We start from the raw sequence: 24,970 nt of genomic DNA, 5'->3' as shown, positions 1-24,970 counted from the left end.
AGCTGCAGCAACACAACAACAACAACTACAACTGCAACTACACAACAACAACTACACAACAACAGCAACTACAACTGCAAGTACACAACAACAACAACAACTACACAACAACAACAACTACAACTGCAAGTACACAACAACAACAACAACAACTACTACTACTACTACACAACTACACAACAACTACAACTACACAACAATAACAACAACTACACAACAACAACAACTACAACTGCAACTACACAACAACAACAACAACTACTACTACACAACAACAACAACTACAACTGCAAGTACACAACAACAACAACTACATAACAACAACAACTACAACTGCAAGTACACAACAACAACTACAACTGCAAGTACACAACAACTACACAACAACAACAACAACTACACAACAACTACAACTACACAACAATAACAACAACTACACAACAACAACAACTACAACTGCAAGTACACAACAACAACAACAACTACACAACAACAACAACAACAACTGCAAGTACACAACAACAACAACAACAACAACTACACAACAACAACAACTACAACTGCAAGTACACAACAACAACAACAACTACACGACAACAACAACTACTACACAACAACACAACAACAACAACAACAACTACACAACAACAACTACACAACAACAACAACTACAACTGCAACTACACAACAATAACAACAACTACACAACAACAACTACAACTGCAACTACACAACAACTACACAACAACAACAACTACACAACAACAACTACTACTACTACTACTACAACACAACAACAACAACTACTACTACTACACAACAACAACTAAACAACAACAGCAACTACACAACAACAACATCAACTACTTCTACTACTACACAACAACTAAACAACTACACAACAACAACTACACAACAACAACAACAACTACACAACAACAACAACAACTACACACAACAACAACAACAACAACTACACAACAACAACTACACGACAACAACTACTACACAACAACAACTGCAACTACACAACAACAACAACAACAACAACAACAACAACTACACAACAACAACACAACAACTACAACTACACAACAACAACAACTACACAACAACAACAACTGCAACTACACAACAACAACAACAACAACAACAACTACACAACAACAACAACTACAACTGCAAGTACACAACAACAACTACAACTGCAACTACACAACAACAACAACAACAACAACTACACAACAACAACAACTACTACTACTACTACTACACACAACAACAACAACTACTACTACACAACAACAACTAAACAACAACAGCAACTACACAACAACAACATCAACTACTACTACTACACAACAACTAAACAACAACAACAACTACACAACAACAACAACTACACAACAACAACTACACGACAACAACAACAACTACACGACAACAACAACTACTACACAACACAACAACAACAACAACTACTACACAACAACAACTAAACAACAACAGCAACTACACAACAACAACATCAACTACTACTACTACACACAACAACAACAAACAACAACACACAACTACACAACAACAACAACAACACAACAACAACACAACAACTACACGACAACAACAACAACTACACGACAACAACAACTACTACACAACAGCAACAACAACAACTGCAACTACACAACAACAACTACACAACAACAACAACTACAACTGCAAGTACACAACAACAACAACAACTACACAACAACAACAACTACAACTGCAAGTACACAACAACAACAACAACTACACGACAACAACAACTACTACACAACAACTACACAACAACTACAACTACACAACAATAACAACAACTACACAACAACAACAACTACAACTACACAACAACAACAACAACTAACTAACTACACAACAACAACAACTACAACTGCAAGTACACAACAACAACAACAACAACAACAACACAACTACACACAACACACAAACAACAAACAACTACAACTGCAAGTACACAACAACTACACAACAACAACAACAACTACACAACAACTACAACTACACAACAATAACAACAACTACACAACAACTACAACTGCAAGTACACAACAACAACAACAACTACACAACAACAACAACAACTGCAACAACAACAACAACAACAACAACACACAACAACAACACAACTGCAAGTACACAACACAACAACACAACAACTACAACAACAACAACAACAACAACTAACAACAACACACAACACTACAACAACAACACACAACTAACAACTACACAACAAACACAACACAACAAACAACAACAACAACAACTACAACAACTGCAAGTACACAACAACAACAACAACAACAACAACTACACGACAACAACAACTACTACACAACAACACAACAACAACAACTACACACAACAACAACAACAACAACAACAACTACACAACAACAACAACTACAACTGCAACTACACAACAATAACAACAACTACACAACAACAACAACTACAACTGCAACTACACAACAACAACAACTACACAACAACAACAACAACAACTACACAACAACAACAACTACAACTGCAACTACACAACAATAACAACAACTACACAACAACAACAACACAACTGCAACTACACAACAATAACAACAACTACACAACAACAACAACTACACAACAACAACAACTACTACTACTACTACACACACAACAACAACAACACTACACACACACAACAACAAACAACAACACAACTAACACACAACAACACATCAACTACTTCTACTACTACACAACAACTAAACAACTACACAACAACAACTACACAACAACAACAACAACACAACAACAACAACAACTACTACACAACAACAACAACACACTAACAACAACACACAACTACACAACACAACAACAACAACAACTACACAACAACAACAACTACACAACAACAACAACTGCAACTACACAACAACAACTACACAACAACAACAACAACTACACAACAACTGCAACTACACAACAACAACAACTACACAACAACAACAACTACAACTGCAAGTACACAACAACAACTACAACTGCAACTACACAACAACAACAACAACAACTACACAACAACAACAACTACTACTACTACTACAACAACAACAACAACTACTACTACTACACAACAACAACTAAACAACAACAGCAACTACACAACAACAACAGCAACTACTACTACTACACAACAACTAAACAACAACAACAACTACACAACAACAACAACTACACAACAACAACAACAACTACACGACAACAACAACTACACGACAACAACAACTACTACACAAAAACAACAACAACAACAACTGCAACTACACAACAACAACTACACAACAACAACAACAACTGCAACTACACAACAACAACTACACAACAACAACTACAACTGCAAGTACACAACAACAACAACAACAACTACACAACAACAACTACACGACAACAACAACAACTGCAACTACACAACAACAACAACTACACAACAACTACAACTGCAACTACACAATAACAACTACACAACAACAACAACAACTACACAACAACAACAACTACAACTGCAAGTACACAACAACAACAACAACAACTACACAACAACAACAACAACTACACAACAACAACAACTGCAACTACACAACAACAACAACTAACACAACAACAACAACTACAACTGCAAGTACACAACAACAACTACAACTGCAACTACACAACAACAACAACAACAACTACACAACAACAACAACTACTACTACTACTACTACACAACAACAACAACTACTACTACACAACAACAACTAAACAACAACAGCAACTACACAACAACAACATCAACTACTACTACTACACAACAACTAAACAACAACAACTACACAACAACAACAACTACACAACAACAACAACAACTACACGACAACAACAACTACACGACAACAACAACTACTACACAAAAACAACAACAACAACAACAACTGCAACTACACAACAACAACTACACAACAACAACAACTGCAACTACACAACAACAACTACACAACAACAACTACAACTGCAAGTACACAACAACAACAACAACAACTACACAACAACAACTACACGACAACAACAACAACTGCAACTACACAACAACAACACAACAACTACAACTGCAACTACACAACAACAACTACACAACAACAACAACAACTACACAACAACAACAACTACAACTGCAAGTACACAACAACAACAACAACTACACAACAACAACTACTACAACTGCAACTACACAACAACAACAACAACTACACAACAACAACTACTACAACTGCAACTACACAACAACAACTACACGACAACAACAACTACTACACAACAACAACAACTACACAACAACAACAACTACACAACAACAACAACTACAACTACACAACAACAACAACAACAACTACACAACAACAACAACAACTACAACTGCAAGTACACAACAACAACAACTACACAACAACAACTACTACAACTGCAACTACACAACAACACAACAACAACAACAACAACTACACAACAACAACAACTACTACTACTACTACTACAACACAACAACTACTACTACTACACAACAACAACTAAACAACAACAGCAACTACACAACAACATCAACTACTACTACTACACAACAACTAAACAACAACAGCAACTACACAACAACAACAGCAACAACTACACAACAACAACAACAACTACACAACAACAACAACAACTACACAACAACAACAACAACAACTACACGACAACAACAACAACTACTACACAACAACAACAACAACAACAACTACACAACAACAACAACTACAACTGCAACTACACAACAACAACAACATCTACACAACAACAACTACACAACAACCACTACTGCAAATACTAAACTATATCTGCCTGTACTTCTACTACTACTACTACTACTACTACTACTTCATTACTGCCACTGATACTAGTACTCGGTGGTGGAATGTAGCCGATTACCATGCGTGTTAACCTCACTGTATGGCGTGGCCCATCGTCATGGTGACCGCTGTGTTTGAGGAGGTCACAGGCCACCCAATAGTGACCCACGGGTGACTCAGCCTCCAGCCCGACTGTGTGCACACTCTCCCGTGGGTGCTCTTCCCGAAACACTTCCCTTTACAGGATTAGGCCCAGGACAAACACCCAACCCCTCCAACACCACCACCACCACCTCCAGCGCCTCCACCTCCTCCGACCCCCCTCCCCACCTCCTCGAACCCCGTGACGGATTTATCACCGTCCCCGGGCCAATGGGGTTCTCTCCAGCTGGGACCTGGCCGCGATAAGCCAATCAGAGTCGAGACCCGCCGCTCCGGGCCAATCAGAGGCGGGTCAAATGAGACTGTACCCCCTTCGAGTCCCGCCCCGCGCTTAAACCCGGACTGGCACACACGCTTCGCCCAAAAGACGGATTGAGCGTGTTGTGTTGGAATTACAAGGATCAGTACGATAAAGGGACATTTGGGATAAAACCAGGAGACTTTTCAACTTTTTTTTCCAATTGGTAAGTGTTTTTCAAATAATTTCAATTTGATGAAAACATTTTAAATAATATTTTGTATTTTTATAAGGTATTTAAAGCATGATTTCATTTAAAGTACTACTTAATCTTGGTTTCAGGTTTTTTTTTTCCATTTGAGATCTGCTTCAGTTCTGTTTTATTATGTTGTGTTTAGTCTTTAGTCTTATCATAGTAGTCTATAGTCTATAGATCGTAATTATTTTTATTTTTTAATCCAACAATTACATTTTTTTTTATTGTATAGTTTTACCATTAATCAGCCTTGAATTAATTTTGTCTTATAATAATCAATCATAATGTCAAAATGAAAACAAATATTATAAGCTTCCTGTATTTGAGAGACCACCAGCCTCCACCGAGTACTAGTATCAGTGGCAGTGATGAAGTAGTAGTAGAAGTACTGGCACTGCAGATGTAGTTGTTGTTGTTTGTCTTTATAATCAACAGAATGAAAGAAGGTGTTTTTTTATGCTTCATAGGCCAATTATGTTTTTTTTTTTTTTTTTAAGGATCACTTTGACAGCTTTGTTCTACTGTTTGTTTGTTCTACTGTTTTGTTAGTTATATTTTTTTGTTTGTTTAATAAGACATATATATATATATATATATATACATATATATACATGTATGTATATATGTATATATATTAGTGCTGTCATGCGACTAAAAAAATTGAGAGATTAATTAATTATGATCTGTAATTAATTAATCTAATTAATCTCATTTTAATCTCACCTAAAAATTGCTGAGAAAAGCCTTCAATTTGAGGTATTTTCATTTAAATTCATTATTACATTATTGTGGCAGATCAAAAGACTGATATAGATTAAAAAAAGTGACTTTATAAAGTAATTTATTGTTTAACAAATCTCTCCAAATTGGCTGTTGGGCCCAAGTCTCCATGAATAAGAAACTGTTTGCTGTAAAGTAGCAAAGACGAGGAAATCTGAACATAATAACTTTTGTCTAAAGACAATAAAAAGTCCAGTCTTTCCTTAACCAGATTAAAAATATTATTAATAGAGAAATGCTTTATATATGAGATCACTGGTTTTAGTCCTTGTTTTAGTCCTGGTTTAGACCTGCTTTAGTCCTAGTTTAGTCCTAGTTTAGTCCTGGTGTTAGTTCTGGTTTTAGTCCTGGTTTAGTCCTGGTTTAGACCTGGTTTAGACCTGGTTTAAATTCTGGTTTTAGTTCTGGTTTAGTCCTGGACTGGATTAGTCCTGGTTTTAGTCTTGGTGTTAGTTCTGGTTTAGAGGCGCACAGGAGGAAGCGCAGTTTACGCCGCGTACGCGAGAAAACACGGTCCACACGCGGCGCACGGGAGCACGTCGGTGTCCGCGCATTAACTACGGAAGGAAACGTGGTCCGCGTGTTCTCAGGTTAATGACGATGATGAAGGTGTGTGTTTGTTTGTGTTTGTGTGTGTTTGTGTGCGTGTCCCCTCATGTGGCAGGTCACTATAGGACAGTAGTGCAGACATCATGAGCCTATGCAGGTTGTTTTCACCAGTGACATTTAAGTTGTAGGCGATATTATATTTGTTATTTTCTTTTATATTTCACGTCGGGAGAATAATTTCCAAGACACGAATGCGTTTTTACCTGTGCGCTGCTGCCTCTGTTCTACTGGCTCTACGACCTCGTCCATTGTGCGACTGACACCGCCAACGTTAACATGACGTTTACATCGCTCTTACTGCGCGCGTTTTGTGTGGGTTTCCGGCAATGAGTGGAATTACCGAAATAAAAAAATGTATAAATGTGTTTTTGTGTGTGTGTTTGTGTTGTTGTTGTCCCAACAACACATAAAAACAGGTTTTATAATAAAGCAACTCGCATACAGAAACACTAAAGTTAGAGATTAAAAATGAGATTAACGCGATTAAAAAACATAACGCGCTAAATATGACTGTAATTAATTAATCGCAATTAACGCGATAATTTGACACCCCTAATATATATATATATATATACACACACACACAACTTTATTGGATTTAGTTTCTTAACATACACAAAATTCACAAAAAATATTTGATTTGTGCTCTTTCCTTCAACTGGACCCAAAAAGACTTATATTTTGGAAAAATAAGGGTACTTCTGACTATGTGACTGCGGGCCATAACAGATACTTTTGTGTTAAAAAAAACATGAATAAAGCAGCAAAAAATTATGAGTTTTAAAAAATAAAATACAATTTTAATATGAAAGCATTTCCTAAATCCATAGGTCTAGATGTGCAGTATTCGATGCCCTTTGGAAGCAGATCATGAATTCCATTGTCTTTGCTTCTTTATTTGCAACAATCCCAACACTTCAGACAATTACAAATACTATCATTTATATGAACTTGACTATAGAGGGAGTTATAATAAACCACTGCACATTTTTATTTTGACACAATTTGCCTCATACTGAGAATTTACACCAGTTATATTAACCACATTTTCATGTTTTGCAAATTTCGACTTTTGTTTTTTTGTGGTGGGCTGCAGCTCCTCAAACCTGCCCCATGAGAAATAAATGCTATAAAATAATTGACGTAATAATAATAATAATTGACAAAACTCTGTGTGAATGACACAGTGATGTTGGTTACACTGATGTTTTATCAGGTTTGGCTGAGAAGAGACGCCAGGTGTTTGGGGCTTCAGAACTTTTTCTATTCATAATAAAATATTTTATTATTTATCATGTACATATTGATTATTAGTATAGATTTGTATATGCTTGAGATGGTGATATTTCTTTGTATGTTTTCCAGAAGGTTCTTTCCTTCAGAGAATGACTCACACATGATGCTGACAGGAGTTGTGCTCACATACAGGATGAGGATGAGGAGTTTAGTGCTGCTGCTGCTGGCTCCTCTCACTGTCATGGCCATGGGGTAAGAGCAAACGTCTCATGTTCATCAAACAAACACTGTGTATTTAAACTACAACATCATTTAGAGTTATTATATCAAGTCTCATTTCAGTGTTACATCATCAGGCTTTTCAAGTCCCACCTCAGTATTCAATGGAATAAAAATGACACATATGAAGTAAAAGCCTCTGCTGAACTATATCCATCACCAAAATATGATTAGTATTAATAGTAAAAATATTAATCATTTAAATCTACATTTTTGAGAGCAAAAAACAAAAACCACAACAGCCAGCAGCAGTAGCCTTAACAGACAGGTGCCCACACTGGTCCCTGTTAGGACTTGGTTTGAGCCCAGCTCAGTCCAGATGGTAGACCTGGTTTGGTTCTGTACTAGTCCTGATTTAGTCCTGGTATAGTCCAGGATTACTAAATAAATTAGTCCCAGTTCAGTCCCAACTTTGATGTGATCAAGACACACCCTAAGTGCATAAAGCATTATGCCTGATTACAGAGTTTGAGGCTGGCTCTGTTAAGTGTTTTTGGTTGTTGGTATACACTGAATTTTATGATTTTATTTTATTTTTTCTTTTAAATAACTCTAGAAAAAAAATATTTATATAAAAAGTCTGATTAAAGAAAATCTGTATAATATTCTTCCATATTTTTACATTGTGATTATTGTTTCAGTCCTCACGGAGAGCATTACATTCCTCCCCACATGGAGAAAAACATTCACACTAACAGGATTTGATTGATTTATTATACTTTTTGACTCGTCTTGTGGTTGTGGCTCACAGTTCTGCCCATAGACATGAACACAAGCGGTGATGAAGGGCAGCCCTGGTGATGCCATGTGCATTATTGTTCTTTATGTTTTGCCTAAAAAGACCTCATGCATCAGTCCACTTGATATACACATTGTGCACATGTACTGCATACCTGTACAGTCATGAACATAACAAACAGATGCACATTCCTCGATACAAGCGGCTGAAGTCAGTGTACAGAGACAGAGGGAGGAGCTCAGTCACCATGTGAGAGGTCTGTCATGATTTCAAAATTTGCAGTTCTGAATGAAACACTTTAGTAGTTAGTTTGTATTTATACTGAATCATAGAAGATAGATTTACTCAACTGTCTACATATCAAAACTTATTGTAGTGTAGAAAAATAACAAGAAGTTCAAAGTAAAAGTACCTACGATAAATATTATTGCTCCATCTATCATGTATTAAACAAAGTTGATATAGTACTGACTGACAGGCCTGCCAGGCTTCGGAGCTCAGAGTAAAGCCTCTGCTCCTCCACACTGAGATGAGCTGAGGTGGTTCTGGCATCTGCAAATGCAGGACACAGGACACTGTAGACCTGCACATCTCCAGAAGTACAGCTCAAAGATCCCTCCATCTTGTCAGTGGAGTCAGTAGTAGAGTATAGAACCCTGTGCATGTTACTGATGGTGTGTGTCGTGACACTGGTGTGAGAGCAGCACCGAGAAGACAATTCATCAGCAAAGTCATTTATTTTCCACTTCTCAGTTTAACATCTCCTCACAAGATTCATCAGTCATCTTCCCTTGGCATATCATTGGTATACCATTATCTAACATGTGGCATATTTCTGTCTAACTGGAGTCTAGTGGCCTTCATAGTCTCACTGCACCTGCTTTATAAACTTCCTCTTTTGGAAGCACAGTGAAGGGGCTGGAACACTCACAGATCATACTATGTTCATATTAAGTTGACTTTTCAAGTCTGCACGAGCCTGTAGTAATGATACTAAACAAACTTCTCCTGTAGGCCTGGAGCCAGGTTCACTCCTCAGGATGTTTTTTGTTACATTTTTTCACTAAAAAAAGAAGAAAAAAGAAAGAAAAAGAAGAAAAAAAAAGGTCTCAAGCATTTTATTGCAGAAATAACTGCCTCATGCAAAACTCCCCAAGTTTATAAGCTTCAATTTAAGTCCAAGATGACTTTTCTATGTAGACAAAAACACCTGCTATGACAAAATGTACTCACTGTACCTCAGAGCACTGTACAGCAGAAAATAGAACTGTCAGGCATTACCATTTCATGGTATTGCGCAGATTTTTTTTGAAAAGAGTTGATTTATGTACTGCTGTACTATATGAAGTGAATTACATTCAAAGTGAATAATATTAAAACTCCAGGTGGACAAGGGTCAGGGTGCAAGATAAAACTATGGTAACCAGGTTATATACACAAACACACAACCAAACAACATCCTAACCCTTCATGCAAGGTCCCATCAGAAATTATTCTCCAGATAATTTTGAGAGAAGTTGATCCATTTTTCTAGTTCTAAAAAGAGATTGAGTCTGTTGGGAAATTGGTGTCCTTCTCCAGGCGCCCACTGCTTCTAGATTGATAACATTAGCTAGTTTAACTTGTCAGATTGTTAACTAACATAGCCAGCCCAATGGAGATGTGCGTGTGCTTCATTTCTTTCCCAATCTCTGCTCCCTAAAATATCTTTTTCTTCTAGTTTCCCCTGTGTATCAGGATACATCATGCAAAATTTGAGGGTTTTTTGACCATTCATGCATTTACAGTACCTTAATATTTACAGTTACATCATTTCACCTGCAGCTTTTCCTAAATAGTGTGTTTTTGGTCCCTGAGACCAAACGGGTCTGAGTTGGGGGTGGCCCTTATCAACATGTGATGGCCCAAGACATAAGATAACAGGAAATAAGAGTGAAAAAAAGGTAACAAAAAACATCCTGAGGAGTGAACCTGGCTCCTGGCCTACAGCTGAAGACATCCAGCTGGTCTCCAGCCTTTTACTTCCACCCTTTCTTGGACAAGATGAAAACTTCTACAACATCTGAGTGTCAGTATAAGACTATAAGACTATAAAAGTATAGAAGTATGTGTACTGTGTGTGTTCTGTCAGACACTTGTGTGAGAGGCAGCAGCAGTGGTGTCTATATAAGAGTACAGGACTCTGTGTTACTGTGTTACTGATGCTGTGTGTTTCCTCAGACACTGGTGTGAGAGACAGGAGCAGCACTGGCAGGAGCACCCCCTGTCCCCTCGCCTGCAGCTGGAGGTGGGCTGCTCTCTGCTGTACCAGTACAACATACAGGGCTGGAGACTGGACGTGGAGCGCATGAGGGCTCGACACGGAGGCGACGACGGCATCGCTCTGTACTACCAACAACAGGGCGACAAAGCCAAGTGCCTCCTGTACAAGTAAGACCATTACACACACAGCAGCCGGGCTCTGGAGTGAATGTGACGAGCACCAGTTTGATTCCTACCTGAGCGCACACAAAACATTGTTGTTATGTAGAGGTGGGCAAAATAGTGTCTAGTATAAACACATTTGTTAGAGTTGATTTTAGTGTTAATGAGTGAAACTTTCATTAGGCGTACAAAGACATTTTGATCTGATATGTCACAACAATGTTCCAGTCAGTGCTCACATGGCCACAAAGAAAGCATTTCACCACTCACCCCACCCGCCCCACCCTGCCCCACAGCCTTTGCTGCAGGTTTCAGGGTTAGTGCAAAGAGCAAACGTGACAAAGGGCATCCTTGACATGAGCCGTACGCTTCATTAAAAGCTCCAGAGAGCCTCAGTGCCTCACTGAGCTGGGAAAATCTTTCCTACGCAGCACCATGGTCTTGGAATCATTTACAGAAAGATCTTAAATTGGATTCAAAGGTGTCACTTGATAAGTTCAAGACAATTTTAAAAATGTGGTGACTGAGACATGTATGTTTTTCTTGAGAGATGCAAATGGTTTTATAATGTGATACTTTATGATTTGACTGTTTCCCGTTGAGGTCCCATTGAGATTTTGAATCTCAGTTGGACCTCCTGGTTGAAAAAAGGTCAAATGAAAAAAAGAAAGTATTTCCTGTAAGAACATCTGCTGTTAGATTTGTATACAATACTTTAATGAAAGGAATTCAGCTCTAAGATTTAATGAAGAACAGACCATAGTAAGTTCCATTTGAAGCAGTTAAAGGCTTTCTCTGTGTCCAGTGAATTAATAACCAAAATTGTATGAAGATATTGCAAAAGAACAGATATAGTTTATTACTGAGTCAGAGCGCTGCTCAGAATTCTACAGCCCTCTTTTCCATTATTGAGTGGATTTGTACGAAGTGATTCGTACCAGGGCGTTTCCCCTCTGACTCCAGACCTGCCTTAGCTCAGGATCACAGATGACTGGAAATGAAACTTTATTTACTTTTTTTTACCATCAAAATCAAAAAGAGGTGGTATTATTCATAAGAACTTTGAGCAACAACATACATATTTGTAGAGCCAATCCTAGACAAAAAAATCTACTCAAACCTGATTATGCTCCATATGAAATCTGGGCAAAAGTATCTGATACATCTAATTCAAGAAGCAAAAGCTGAAACAACCTGTATTATGCTTTTTTTTAATTTTATCTTTGTTATAATGTTGTTTCCTTATCAAAAACATACCTGAGTGGTGTTTTTTTTTTCATGTAACACACACATCCTGTATATTTAGGCTGTGTTCTTCTCTCATATTGAAAACACTTTGTTCCACATTGTGATGTCATCAGATTGTCACACAAGAGGCGCGCCACTGTGATTTTAAATCCTGTAAACCTTCATTAGAATCATTTGAATCCATTTTCAGCCTTGGAATTGCCAAACTTTGAAGCTACAAGATATTATAGACTTTATGTGGCAATCTGAACTGAACAAAAAGTAAAAACAACTTAAGGTTGTCTCAGTGTATTGCAGAGTAAATCACTTCCATTGAGGCTAAAACAGCTGTTCATTGTTAAAACTGCAGCTTAATGACATCACAAGGTGGAACAGAACATTTTGAGCCCAATAACTGGATAATTCTTTTATCCATGGAGACGTTAGTACTTTGTTTAGTGTTTCCCAGTATGATATTAAACTTTTCTATCTTCATGGAGACCAAACCAGACCAAGTTACAGGTCAGATCTGTGGAGAGGAGACCCTGCTCACAGTCAGAATGTCTGTTTTTAGTATTTTTGAGCTATAAAACCACCTGTAATTGAATAAATGAAAGGTAGAGCTGTGTATGTTTTTGACAAGGCTACAAAAAAGCTTAAAAGAGTAAATTTTGCATAATGTAGGACTTTTAAGATCTGAGTAGCTTTATCAGGTTTTAGTCCAGTTACTAAAGTGTGTTCCCACTGGTTGTGTACATGTTGTTTCCCTCTGGTCCTTGTGCGTTCTGGAGCAGGACATGTGTCATCCATTTTACAGCCTGTAAGTCTCACTGACATTTACCCATGAGCACTTGGATCCAGCCACAGCGTGTTTACCTCTGCTGCATGAGACAACAAGTCAACTCTTTTACTCTCTTTTATGCTCTTTTCCTCCATTTTACACATGTTTAACCAGTGAGCCTCGCTTACGTCCACACACATGCCTCAAGTGTCTCAACACTCATACGTTGCCATTGGAGACGGGCTAAGAGCTTCATTTGAATTTTTGCATTGAATTGTGGAGAAATTTGGAAGCAAAATTGGAATAGAGGAGCTTATAATCAGAGTTGGTTCCTTATTAATTCTTATGCTCCCCTTTAAAATAATCTCACCTGTGGTCTTTCATGGCAAAAATGTACACTGGAAAAGAATACCACAACATTTTTATGCAGTACGGATTTTTGTCCAATTTTTTATATGAGTGTCTTCATTTAATCATACATATCAAATTATACAGCATATTTAGAAAATTTAACCCTTTAAATGCCATTTTTGACTGCAAAATTATGTGCATGAAAAAAAAAGTTAGATTTTCAGAGGCTGGAGCTAGAACACACCCTTATCATTTTAACCTTAAATATTTGTCTCTGGCCTTCAGTCTGGACTCATATGGACAAATGTCTTTCTATTGATATAATCTTGTGGAAGATACGCAGTAAAAAGAACATTATACAAATATTAAAAAAGAAACTAAAACAAACATTTTTTGAAAGTTTTTCAACATCAAAGAATAAAGTAAAGTGAAATAAAGTAAAGAGTAAATATATAAGTTATGCCCTTTCGAATGGAAGTAAATGGGACAAAAATGTACTGAAGGACCACGGGTGTGAGTATTTTGATTATACACCGTTCAGTTAATGTGATCTTGAAAGAAAACACATTAAAAATACATCACAAAATGCACCGGCCAATTTTGGTGCTTTTTGGTATCCAGGCTGGCACCACCAAATGTGCCATTTCTCTCCAGCGACTAGGTCAGGAATCAAAATACACTAGACGATTTGCAAAAACCCTGAAGTGCGAGTTTGGGCACCAGCCAATCAGCAGAGAGCCATATATTCAGTGTTGTCAGCGATTCCTGAGATTGAGGATTTAAAGCCAGAACAAAGAGAATGTTTGGTGAATTTGATCAAGGAGAAAGACGTTATTGTCCTTCTTCCTACAGGGTTTGGGAAAAGCTTAATATACCAGTTAGCCCCATTACATACATCACGACCAAATAGCAGCGATTAAATGTTAAAGTTAAATGACAAAAAGACCCGCCGATTGTCGAGCGAATTAATTCTAACACTGCGAGGGCAGACGGTTTCTACGAAGTGAAACCAGCTGATAAATCAGGCTAGTTATCTGGTGCAATATAGAGAAAGTTTTGCACACACAAAAAAAAAAAAAAAAAAAGTTGAGACATACAAAAATGTAGGGTTAGGGGGGTTAAAAGCACTGAACTTGATTTTTTGTGTCTGTCCTAAAATGTGAAAAACAGAACAGTTTGAATATATTCCTCAGTTATCTTATGCATTCAGAGTAATGTATGTACAGTAAGTACCTTTTGCAACTTTCAGAGACCAGTGTGGAGTTTTGACATAATGGTGTAACAACATCTAGCTATCATGCTAACCATGCACTTCCTGACTCTAGGACAATAAAACACTATAAAATTAGTCAGTACACTTATTTTGACCTGAAGGGCTGATTATACAATATATCTGCACTGGGGCAATACAAAGTTTACTTAAGTACCATTATGCTCAATACTGCAACAGTAGACATTGTATTTGTATAAGAATACCATGACTTCAAAATATAAAATTGTCCAAGAAAATATTTAGGAAAATTACTACTCAATTAAAAGTAACTTAAACAGTAAATGTTGGGAGGTAACATCTAATTTATAATTTAAGAGAATGTAATTGGAAGCACAAAACATTAAATTAAATAATGCATAAAATCTGGTGTTTTCAAAGGACAAACACAAAAATTAGGCAAACTAAATCATATGTGAGGAGTATTGAAAGAAACACAAATGTTCAAATCATACACTATTAAAGTGTTACTCAAGTAAGAGTATTGTAACATTATACAATACATTACTCAAGCAGGAATAAAATGGTGTCTGAAGAGCACTCAGAAAACTCCAAAAAAGTGAAGATGACTTGAATTAAGAAAGTTTGATCATAATTTCAGTTAATTTCACTTGACAAATAAAATGATCTAGCAATGGAAGAGGACTTTTTGTATTTAAAATATGAAAATACATCTGATTGCACATAAGAAAAACAAGAACGCTTAAAACAAGAAAGAAAACTGAATGTTGCTTGAATTAAGAAACATATTTGTTCCACACAAATCATTTCACTTGTCGAATCTTCTCAAATGAAGTCAAATCTTAATTTAAAGGTGCATTGTATAATTTTTCTGGTAGAGGGTTCATCAAATGCATGAAGATGTTACTGCTTTGTCTGGAATGTTTCACAGTATGGGATTACAGTGGTGTTACAGGTCAGATCTGTGGAGAGGCAGCCCCACTCACAGTGAGAATGCCTGTTTTTGTGTTTTTGAGCTATAAAACCACCTGGAATTGAATAAATGTAAAGTAGAGCTGTTAATGTCACACTGTGAAACATTCCAGGCAGACGACATATCTGAAATATCCACAGAAACAACAGGTGACGGATGCTCCACCAAAAAAGTTACACAGTGCACCTTTAAGTCATTTGAACTTGGTTGGATGTTGCCTCTTGCAGTGTTTCTGTGAGTGTGGACTGTAAGCTGGTGTGTTTCTTGTGTCAGACCTTCAGAGATGGAGCGTGAGCTGGTGAACAGGACCGTGCGAGCGTGCTGTGAGGGCTGGACCGGAGCACACTGCAAAGACGGTACGTTTATCATGAAGGACTTTGGACTATGGTGGACTGGACGACACATTTGCACTGCCTTTATCTCTTAATTTAAAGCTGGAGGAGTGTTGTCACGATATAAATATTTCATACTTGATTTGATACTAAGGCTACATTCATATGATAACAGTGACACACAGAAAGTGACACAAAAGTGGTATCGCGCCTTCTCTTTTTATTCCACGTTTAGACGAGGAAATCTGTGTGCATACAGTGACGCAAAATTGGACTGTGTATGCATGCCAGGTTTCTGTGTTCTGTATGTATGTGACGTAAAGGTGTACACGATGTGAGCAGATCTGACCAGAGTTTTGTGTCTTGGGCAGTGTAGACAGAAACACACACTTCAGATTTTTGCGTTTTTAAACCCCAAAAACCCTGTCACCATCTAAATAAAAGGCACTTCTGATAAAATATTTTGTTGTTTTTACCTGTAAGCGTTCTCGTGTAAACAGGCCATAAGGAATAAATACTCAATTCCGGCACTTTTTTATTTAGTACGATCCCTGGGAATATGTTTTTAATAATCACGCATAACTTTACAACCATAAAAGACAGAAACTTACTTTTTTTGAAAAGCTGAGAGTCGAGGTTTTCCGAGTATATTTCTAGTATTTTCCTATGTCACACGGAAATGAGTGTCCGATAGGAACGTTGTTTTCTGCCAAACACATGTGCTCCGTCCATTTTGATTGACCCAAACTTTGCCAAAGAGTGTAGTGAGTCAAACTGTCTGTGTTCAGAACAACTGAAAAAGCCTTTCTAAGTGCAGTTCTTTCTTAAATAAATGGAAAATTATGCTTGGTCAACATAATTGTGCACCACTTGCTATTTTTATTTTAAAAGATTTATTTCAAGTCCAAATGTCCAAATCCAAATGTAATAAACCCCATGGAAATGTAGGAAGTGATGTTTTTGTGGCATGTTTCAGTCCGGGTGCAGGAGGAGAGTGCAGCAGCAGATCAAGTGCAGCTTTCAGTCTGTTTCTGTGCTTTGTCTTCATTTTTTGAGCACAGAAAATCCCCGTTCACACAAATATGTAATAGTGAAAGGAATAAGCAGAGAAATACTGGCTCTACTGAGGACAGAATATTCTGAAATACTTATGCAGAATGACGAGAAGGTCACAGATCCATGTACACCTGTGTATCACAGATCTACATGCAGATCATGACAAGGCCACCCAAAAAAAAAATCTTCCGACCCACCTGACAGTTACGACGCATTCTTTTGGAAACAGTGTTCTGGAGGATAATATTTTGCTCATATCTGTAGCTCAGCAATTGTTTTATAAATACTGAATAGTTTCAGTATCAATCAATCAATATATGCAATTGAAAGTCAGTTTGGCCCAAAATGTTGCATGCTATTTTCATACATATCAGCACCAAACCTCACACATTTACTGTACCATAGTCTCGCTCTTTTCTAACTGCCCTGTTGTGGTGCAGCTGTGGGGGCCCGGGGCCAGTGCTTCTCCACCTGGAGCTGTGAGGACTTCCCTGGGATGTCCAGCTCCACCCTGGTGCAGCTGGAGCAGTGCTGCAGCCAGAAGGGGGCGCTAAGCTGGAGGAACGCATCTGACCACACCTGCCTGTCCTGCACCTACACCCTGCTGCCCGGTCAGTCATCCTCTGCACCCATCTGACCAGACTCTGCATCCACCTAACCAATCCTCTGCACCCATTTGACCCAATCCTCTGTAACCATCCATCTGACCCCATCCTCTGCACCCATCTACCTCTTTACTCTGCATCTATCTGACCCCATCTGTCTCAGTCCTCTGCACCTATCTGACTAAATCCTCTCCACCCATCCATCTGACTAAATCCTCTCCACCCATCCATCTGACTAAATCCTCTCCACCCATCCATCTGACTCAGTCCTCTGCACCCATTTGACCCCATCCTCTACAGTCCCTGATAAAAGTCTTGTCGCTTATCCATTTTGTAGAAACAAAAGCTTATAACCTGACTTTAAATTAATCGATTGGTTTTAGAAATGTCTCATATGAAAGCTAAAACCCTCCCAAATTATGCTCAATAAACTAAAATAAATTTGCTTCACTGAAGAAAGATTGATCATTTAATGAACACAGAAAGGTCAGATTTTGGCAAGACAAAAGTTTTGTCGCCTACAGAAAATTGAACAAATAATTTACTTCAAATACAAAAATATGTTGCATAACGTCAGTGAATGAAGTAGTGGTGCTGTGAGATCCAGATTTAATATCTTGTATGACGTCCATGAGCTTGAAGGACGCATCCATGTGGTTCGACAATGATTCATACAAGTTTGTTGATGAAGTCATCAGGAATAGCAAAGAAAGCGTCTTACATGCCTCCCAGAGTTCATCAAGATTCTTTGGTTTTGCCTTCCATGCTTCCTCTTTCATTCTACCCCAGACCTGCTCAATGATGTTCATGTCTGGTGACTGGGCTGGTCAGTCCTGGAGCACCTTGATCTTCTTTGCCTTGAGAAACTTTGATGTAGAGATAGAAGTATGCGATGGAGCACCATCCTGCTGCAAAATTTGACCCCTTTTATGGTTGGGAATGTAAGAGGAGCTAATACTTCTTGATATTTTAGGTTATTGATATTTGCCTTCCACCCTGCAAATGTCTCGCACACCCCCAGACTGGATGTAACCCAGAACATGATTTTTCCGCCACCAAACTTAACTGTTTTCTGGGTGAATCTTGGATCCATGCGGGTTCCAGTAGGTCTCCTGCAATATTTGTGGCAGCTGTGATGTAATTCAACTGAGGATTCATCTGAGAAATCCACCTTCTGCCATTTTTCCAGTGTCCATCCTTTTAGCAGGCTGTGGGCCTTGGCAAATGCCACACGGTTTTTTTAATTGCCTTTTGTTTAGTGCTGGTTTCTGTGCACTGATTCGACCATGGAGGCCATTTCAAAACAGAATTCTACAAACTGTTGTGGTTGACACAGGGACTTGAGGTGACCAGGCCTGGTGGAGTCTGCTGCAGTGGAAAAGGGGCCTTGGATTTTCAAATCAACAAACGGTCCTCCCGAGCAGTTTTCTTGCGGCGTCTGCCGGACCTGGGCTTGTCAAAAACATCTCCAGTCATTTCAGATCTTTTTCTTATTCTTTGTACTTGACGCTGAGACACATTGAAGGTGTCACCACCTCAGCAGTGGATCTGGTCTTCAGCCTCTTGATAATTAAGGCTTTGGTCTCAGGGTGGATCTTAGGCATGTTGTCAGAGGTCAAGTTACAGTTGATGTGAAGGTCTGGTGAGCTGAGGTTCGTTTTATACACACCCACTAATTGATTGATCAGTAACTGATCACAGGTGAGGCTGTAATCTAGGATTAGGTGCATCATATGACAAGGCCACAAGACTTTTGTCTTGCCAAAATCTGACCTTTCTGTGTTCATTAAATGATCAATCTTTCTTCAGTGAAGCAAATTTATTTTAGTTTATTGAGCATAATTTGGGAGGGTTTTAGCTTCATATGAGACATTTCTAAAACCAATCGATTAATTTAAAGTCAGGTTATAAGCTTTTGTTTCTATAAAATGGATAAGCGACAAGACTTTTGACTGTATCTGACCCAATCCTCTGCAGCCATCTGCACCCGTCTCCTCTTTACTCTGCATCTATCTAACCCCATCTGATCATCCTCTGCACCTATCTGACCCAATCCTTTGCATCCATCTGACCCAATCCTCTGCACCCATCTGCCTCTTTACTCTGCATTTATCTGACCACATCCTCTATACTCACCTGACTCCTGCATCCATCCAGTCCATCCTCTGCATCCACCTGACCCCATCTGACCATATTCTCTGCCTCTATCTGACCCAATCCTCTGCACTCACGTGATCCTTTCTCTGCATCCTTCTCACCCCATCTTCTTATACATTCTCTGCACCTATCTGAGCTCATCCTCTGCATTTATCTATGGACTGATCTATGTATCTTAAAAAAAAGTGTGTGACTTCAGATAACCCACACTTTTTTTTACAACAAGATATGGCTTTTTGAGTTACTGTCATGAGGTAGCGTCTCTTACTCTAACCTTGAACAAACAATCCAGTTTAGCCCATTTATTCTATCATTAGCTGAATTGTTTAATGTCTAAGATCATGAAGTTCGAACAAAAACGTAGAAGGTAATCCACTGGTAGATAGAGTTGCTATAAAAATCCTGATAGAGTCGAGTCTTGAATCTCTCCTACACTTGTGGCTCCTCAGACTCTCAGGCGTCTCCTCTGGTGCGTGGGGGTCTGTTGTCCAGTATGAGGGCCCCTCAGAGCTCTGGTACCTGCATGTCCTGGGGAGGCAGCCACTACAGGAGCTTCGACCGCAAGCACTTCCACTTCCAGGGGGGCTGCACCTACCTGCTGGCCTCCTCCACCGACGGGACCTGGGCCGTGTACATGGGCAGCAGCTGTGAGGGACACGAACACTGCACCAAGGTGAGACCACTAAGAAACTAGTGCACCTACTTTTACCTATCCATCTGATAACTGAATGTGTCAGTGTGCCAAAACATCAGACGGTGGACAAGAGCCTATGTAACAAATCAGCAATCTAAATCTTCGTCCAGTTTCTGTTTTTCTATAAACCAGGTCAACAAATCTGCAATCTGACCTTTAAACAACAAACTCCACCATAAAGTTCTGACCTGTCTCCAGCTCAGTTTAATCTATAGGGATACTACAATATTGTGATGTCACGTGAACACAACTTATTAAAAATTTTATTGATCATTTGTGACAATTAACTTACAACAATAATCCAAAAATTTATGAATTACAATAAATGCACATTAAGACATCATGTAACTTCAAACAACACTTGAACATCAGGCTGCACAATATATTTTATAATATAATAATAATACTAGGGCTGGGCAAAAATGAAAAAAATTAATCGCGATTAATCGCATGAGTTCGAGTGATTAATCGCGATTAATCACGATTAATCGCATGTTACCAATTAACCACAACCAATTAATGAATTAAAAAGTAGAGTATAGCGCTCTTTTATTGGAAATGTAAATGAAAGAGCCAAACATTTGTTGTGTAAACAGCATTTCTTTCACAGGGGAACCTCAGAGTCTTCAAGGTATTCAGTGAAGGCTCAAAAAAAATATTGAATGGATGTTTGTACTACTAATATATTTATTGAATATTTTTTATGCTGTGAGTAATGAACACTACACTAGTAATAATTTCTACATCAGTGTTATAAACTTGGACTGATATTTTTTAGGAAACAAAGGGTTAATATAATGGAATGGAAATGGACCAATCACATTTTTTCTTCGAATGGTATCTGGGTAAATCAGTTACTCCAGCACTGAACTCAAGAAATAAGCTCAGCTCAGAGCCGGTGCCCGCGAACAGAGCCCGCGGCCGGAGTCGGAGCCTGCGGCCGAACCCGCGGCCGGGCCCACGGCTCGGGCACGTTGCATCTCACGTGGTCAGAAAAAAGTGAAAAAAGTGTAAAGAAAAGACGTCAAACCTAAAGAAACGCTTGTGGTGGATTTTTTCAAAATAAAAGCCAGTGAGAAACAGACGTTTACAATAAAATAAATAAATAAATAATAAAAACTGTGTTAACGGCGTTAAAATAATTGTTGCCGTTAATGACTTAATTAGTTAACGCAAAGTAAACGCGTTAACGTGCCCGGCCCTAAATAATACTATAATAGAATGTCCTCTGCAAAAAGCAATAAAGACAGGACAGAAAAATCTTCCTGTAGTTTAGGCCTCTACAAATATGTTCTGAAAGACATCATATTCTTGTATTTGTACCAGTTCTTCTCTCAGATGTTAAAGCTCCTGGATTATAATGTGCTCTCTGAACTGAATCCTAGTTTTTAAACATACATTACAAATCAAATTGCAATATATTTATTAAAAAATCCAGATTTTCCAAATTTACATCACTTAATTATTTTCTTTACGTTCACAGACTTTGAAGATGATGCTGGGTCTGGATTTAGTGACCATTCACCAGAGGAACCTCACTCTCAACAGTGTGCCTGTGGTCCAGGGAGAACCCATCTTCCACAACGGTAAAATACTGCTATTATTCTGTATTCTACCTTTTTTTTACCGATTCATAAAAAGTGGGCTATAATTTGTCCTCTTAAAATTATAAAGTCCAATCTGTGTTCAGAGTGGTTCTGTTCTAAGATATTGAACCCCCAGCCCCTCTGCCCTCACTACTTGAACTGGCCCTATATTTGGCAAATAATACTATGTCTGCATCTTGTATTTTGTAGATTTTTTCAATAAAAAATTATATTTATCTGAAGTATTTATATTTATATTTAAATAATTATGACATATTTACATTTGCTGCTCAATTTTTGGCACCTGACAAGCTCAAGATCAAACAGTGACAGTCAATGCTTGCAGAGAGTATTATAGTGCAGTTAAAGACAGCAAAATGTCTCGTGTTAAAATACAGAATGTTGACAGAGAGTGCCGAATTTTCAAAGAACAGTGGACGACTGTTTATTTTTTTGTTCTGTGTAAGGAGCCTGCAGTTTGTCTGATATGTAAAGAAAGTGTGGCGGTTTTCAAAGAATATAATCTGCGTTGTCAGGGTCATACAATTCTGTTCTACAGTCGACCCGACCCCGGCCCCCATCACAGTCAGGAGTGATAATGTGGCCCCCAGAGAAAAAACTTTGGTGGACACATTGTTCTCAAGTAACTGATGCTCACTTCTTACTCTACTGAGAAATCCCTATATTACCAAAATAAAAATATTATGGTAGTGAATGACTTGAGCTCAGTAATGACAACATTGATTAGACAAATATAATCCTCTGTATTTATGCATGTATCTGCTGACTGACACATGTTGGTTGTTTTGCAGGTGTGAGTGTCCATTGGGTGGGGGACTTTGTGTTTGTGGACAGTGGTCTGGGGGTCCGGCTGAAGTTTGACTTGTCCAACACTGTGTACCTGACTGTGAGCAGTGAGCACCTGGGCACCACCAGAGGCCTGTGTGGAATCTACAACAACAACGCTGATGGTAATGAATATACTCACTATTGAATACACTGATTAAAATGGATCGTAAATAACTTTATGTAACCCAATGATTTTAATGGGACCAGGATTAAACCAGGTGTTTATTTTATTTGATTCTTTTTTCGAATGAAGGTTTAGTTTGTTTTCAGACAGACCTGACAGTTTCAACTACTCACCCACAGTGTTCCTCAGCGTGGTCACGTGATGTTGCCGTGATGTGTCTGCTCAGACGATTTACACACCCCCATCTGCAGTCCGACTTGTTCAGGACAGCATCCCTGGTGTGTGCAGGTTAAAAAGCCCCCTCGTCCCGGTTTAAAGTCTCATGTTTAAATCACCTAAGAAACATCACAGCAACGTCACATGACCACTCTAAGGAAGATCACCTGCGAGAAGTCCAAACTGTCAGGTATGAAAACAAACTCTACTGAAATAAATAACTGGAAGACCAAAAGAACCTCACTGGACCAAACCAGGCGTTAAAACAGCCCCAAACCAGGTAAACCCCAACACCAGTACTAAGCCATGGTCTAACCTGGGTCTATTCATGGTTTCATCTTCCTGCAACATTTTGAGGACTTTCAGCCTGTAAGTCTTAGGTGTGGATGCATCTTATAAGTATACAACAAAATATTATAACTTTTGAAGGGGAAAAAGTATGACTAAATCCAGATCAAAACAGGACTGAACAAAGGCTTCACCTCATTTAAAGGTGCTTTTTGCAACTTTTCTGGCAGAGGGTCCATCACCTGCTTGTCTCCATGGGGATGTTATTGCTTTGTCTAAAATATTTCATGGTAGAGATTAAACCTATCTATCACAAGGGAAACAACAATAGGCTGCATTACTGGTAACATCTATGGAGAAGCAACTCTATTTACGATGAGAATTATTGTATTTTTGCACAATAGAAACACTCGCGACAAGCAGGTAGCTGACTCTCTACCAGAAAAGTTGGGCAGTGCACCTTTAAACCACATCTTGTGTCTCATATCCATTTCGCAGATGATTTCACGACTGCGAGTGGAAGTGTGTCTCAGTATGCTGCCAGCTTTGGTAACTCCTGGAGAGTTCCAGACCAACAAAATGAGGTGAGAAACACTGTCAAAACTCAACGCAGGAGATGAGAATAACACCTGCTGTGTGAGCTTTTACTGGTCAGAAGGGAACAACTGTGTATTTATACTTTAGTCTAGCAGTAAAAGTAGTAGTAGTAGTAGTAGTAGTAGTAGTAGTAGTAGTAGTAGTAGTAATAGTAGTAGTTAAAGCAGCAGTAATAGCAGCAGTAGTAGTAGTACTTACAGCAGT

General features: G+C 38.5%; 1 protein-coding gene across 1 annotated transcript in view; it reads left to right on the top strand.

The window, feature by feature from the left end:
• Nucleotides 1–5,094: 5,094 nt before the first annotated feature.
• The window catches only part of sspo (SCO-spondin), a 120,145-nt gene continuing 100,269 nt past the window's right edge, over nucleotides 5,095–24,970 (top strand). Inside the window, 9 exon segments of the mRNA XM_055150834.1 lie at nucleotides 5,095–5,147; nucleotides 8,387–8,509; nucleotides 11,496–11,705; nucleotides 16,536–16,618; nucleotides 18,091–18,261; nucleotides 20,862–21,085; nucleotides 22,590–22,692; nucleotides 23,505–23,663; nucleotides 24,668–24,753. Coding sequence (XP_055006809.1) covers nucleotides 5,095–5,147; nucleotides 8,387–8,509; nucleotides 11,496–11,705; nucleotides 16,536–16,618; nucleotides 18,091–18,261; nucleotides 20,862–21,085; nucleotides 22,590–22,692; nucleotides 23,505–23,663; nucleotides 24,668–24,753 — 1,212 coding nt within the window.

Source organism: Boleophthalmus pectinirostris, unplaced genomic scaffold (genome assembly GCF_026225935.1).
Source record: "Boleophthalmus pectinirostris isolate CB_2022bp ecotype Guang Dong unplaced genomic scaffold, ASM2622593v1 HiC_scaffold_15, whole genome shotgun sequence".
In the NCBI taxonomy this organism is placed as follows: Eukaryota; Metazoa; Chordata; class Actinopteri; order Gobiiformes; family Gobiidae; genus Boleophthalmus; species Boleophthalmus pectinirostris.
Note: the sequence above shows the minus strand (reverse complement) of the source record. Positions and strands in the feature narration are given on the sequence as shown.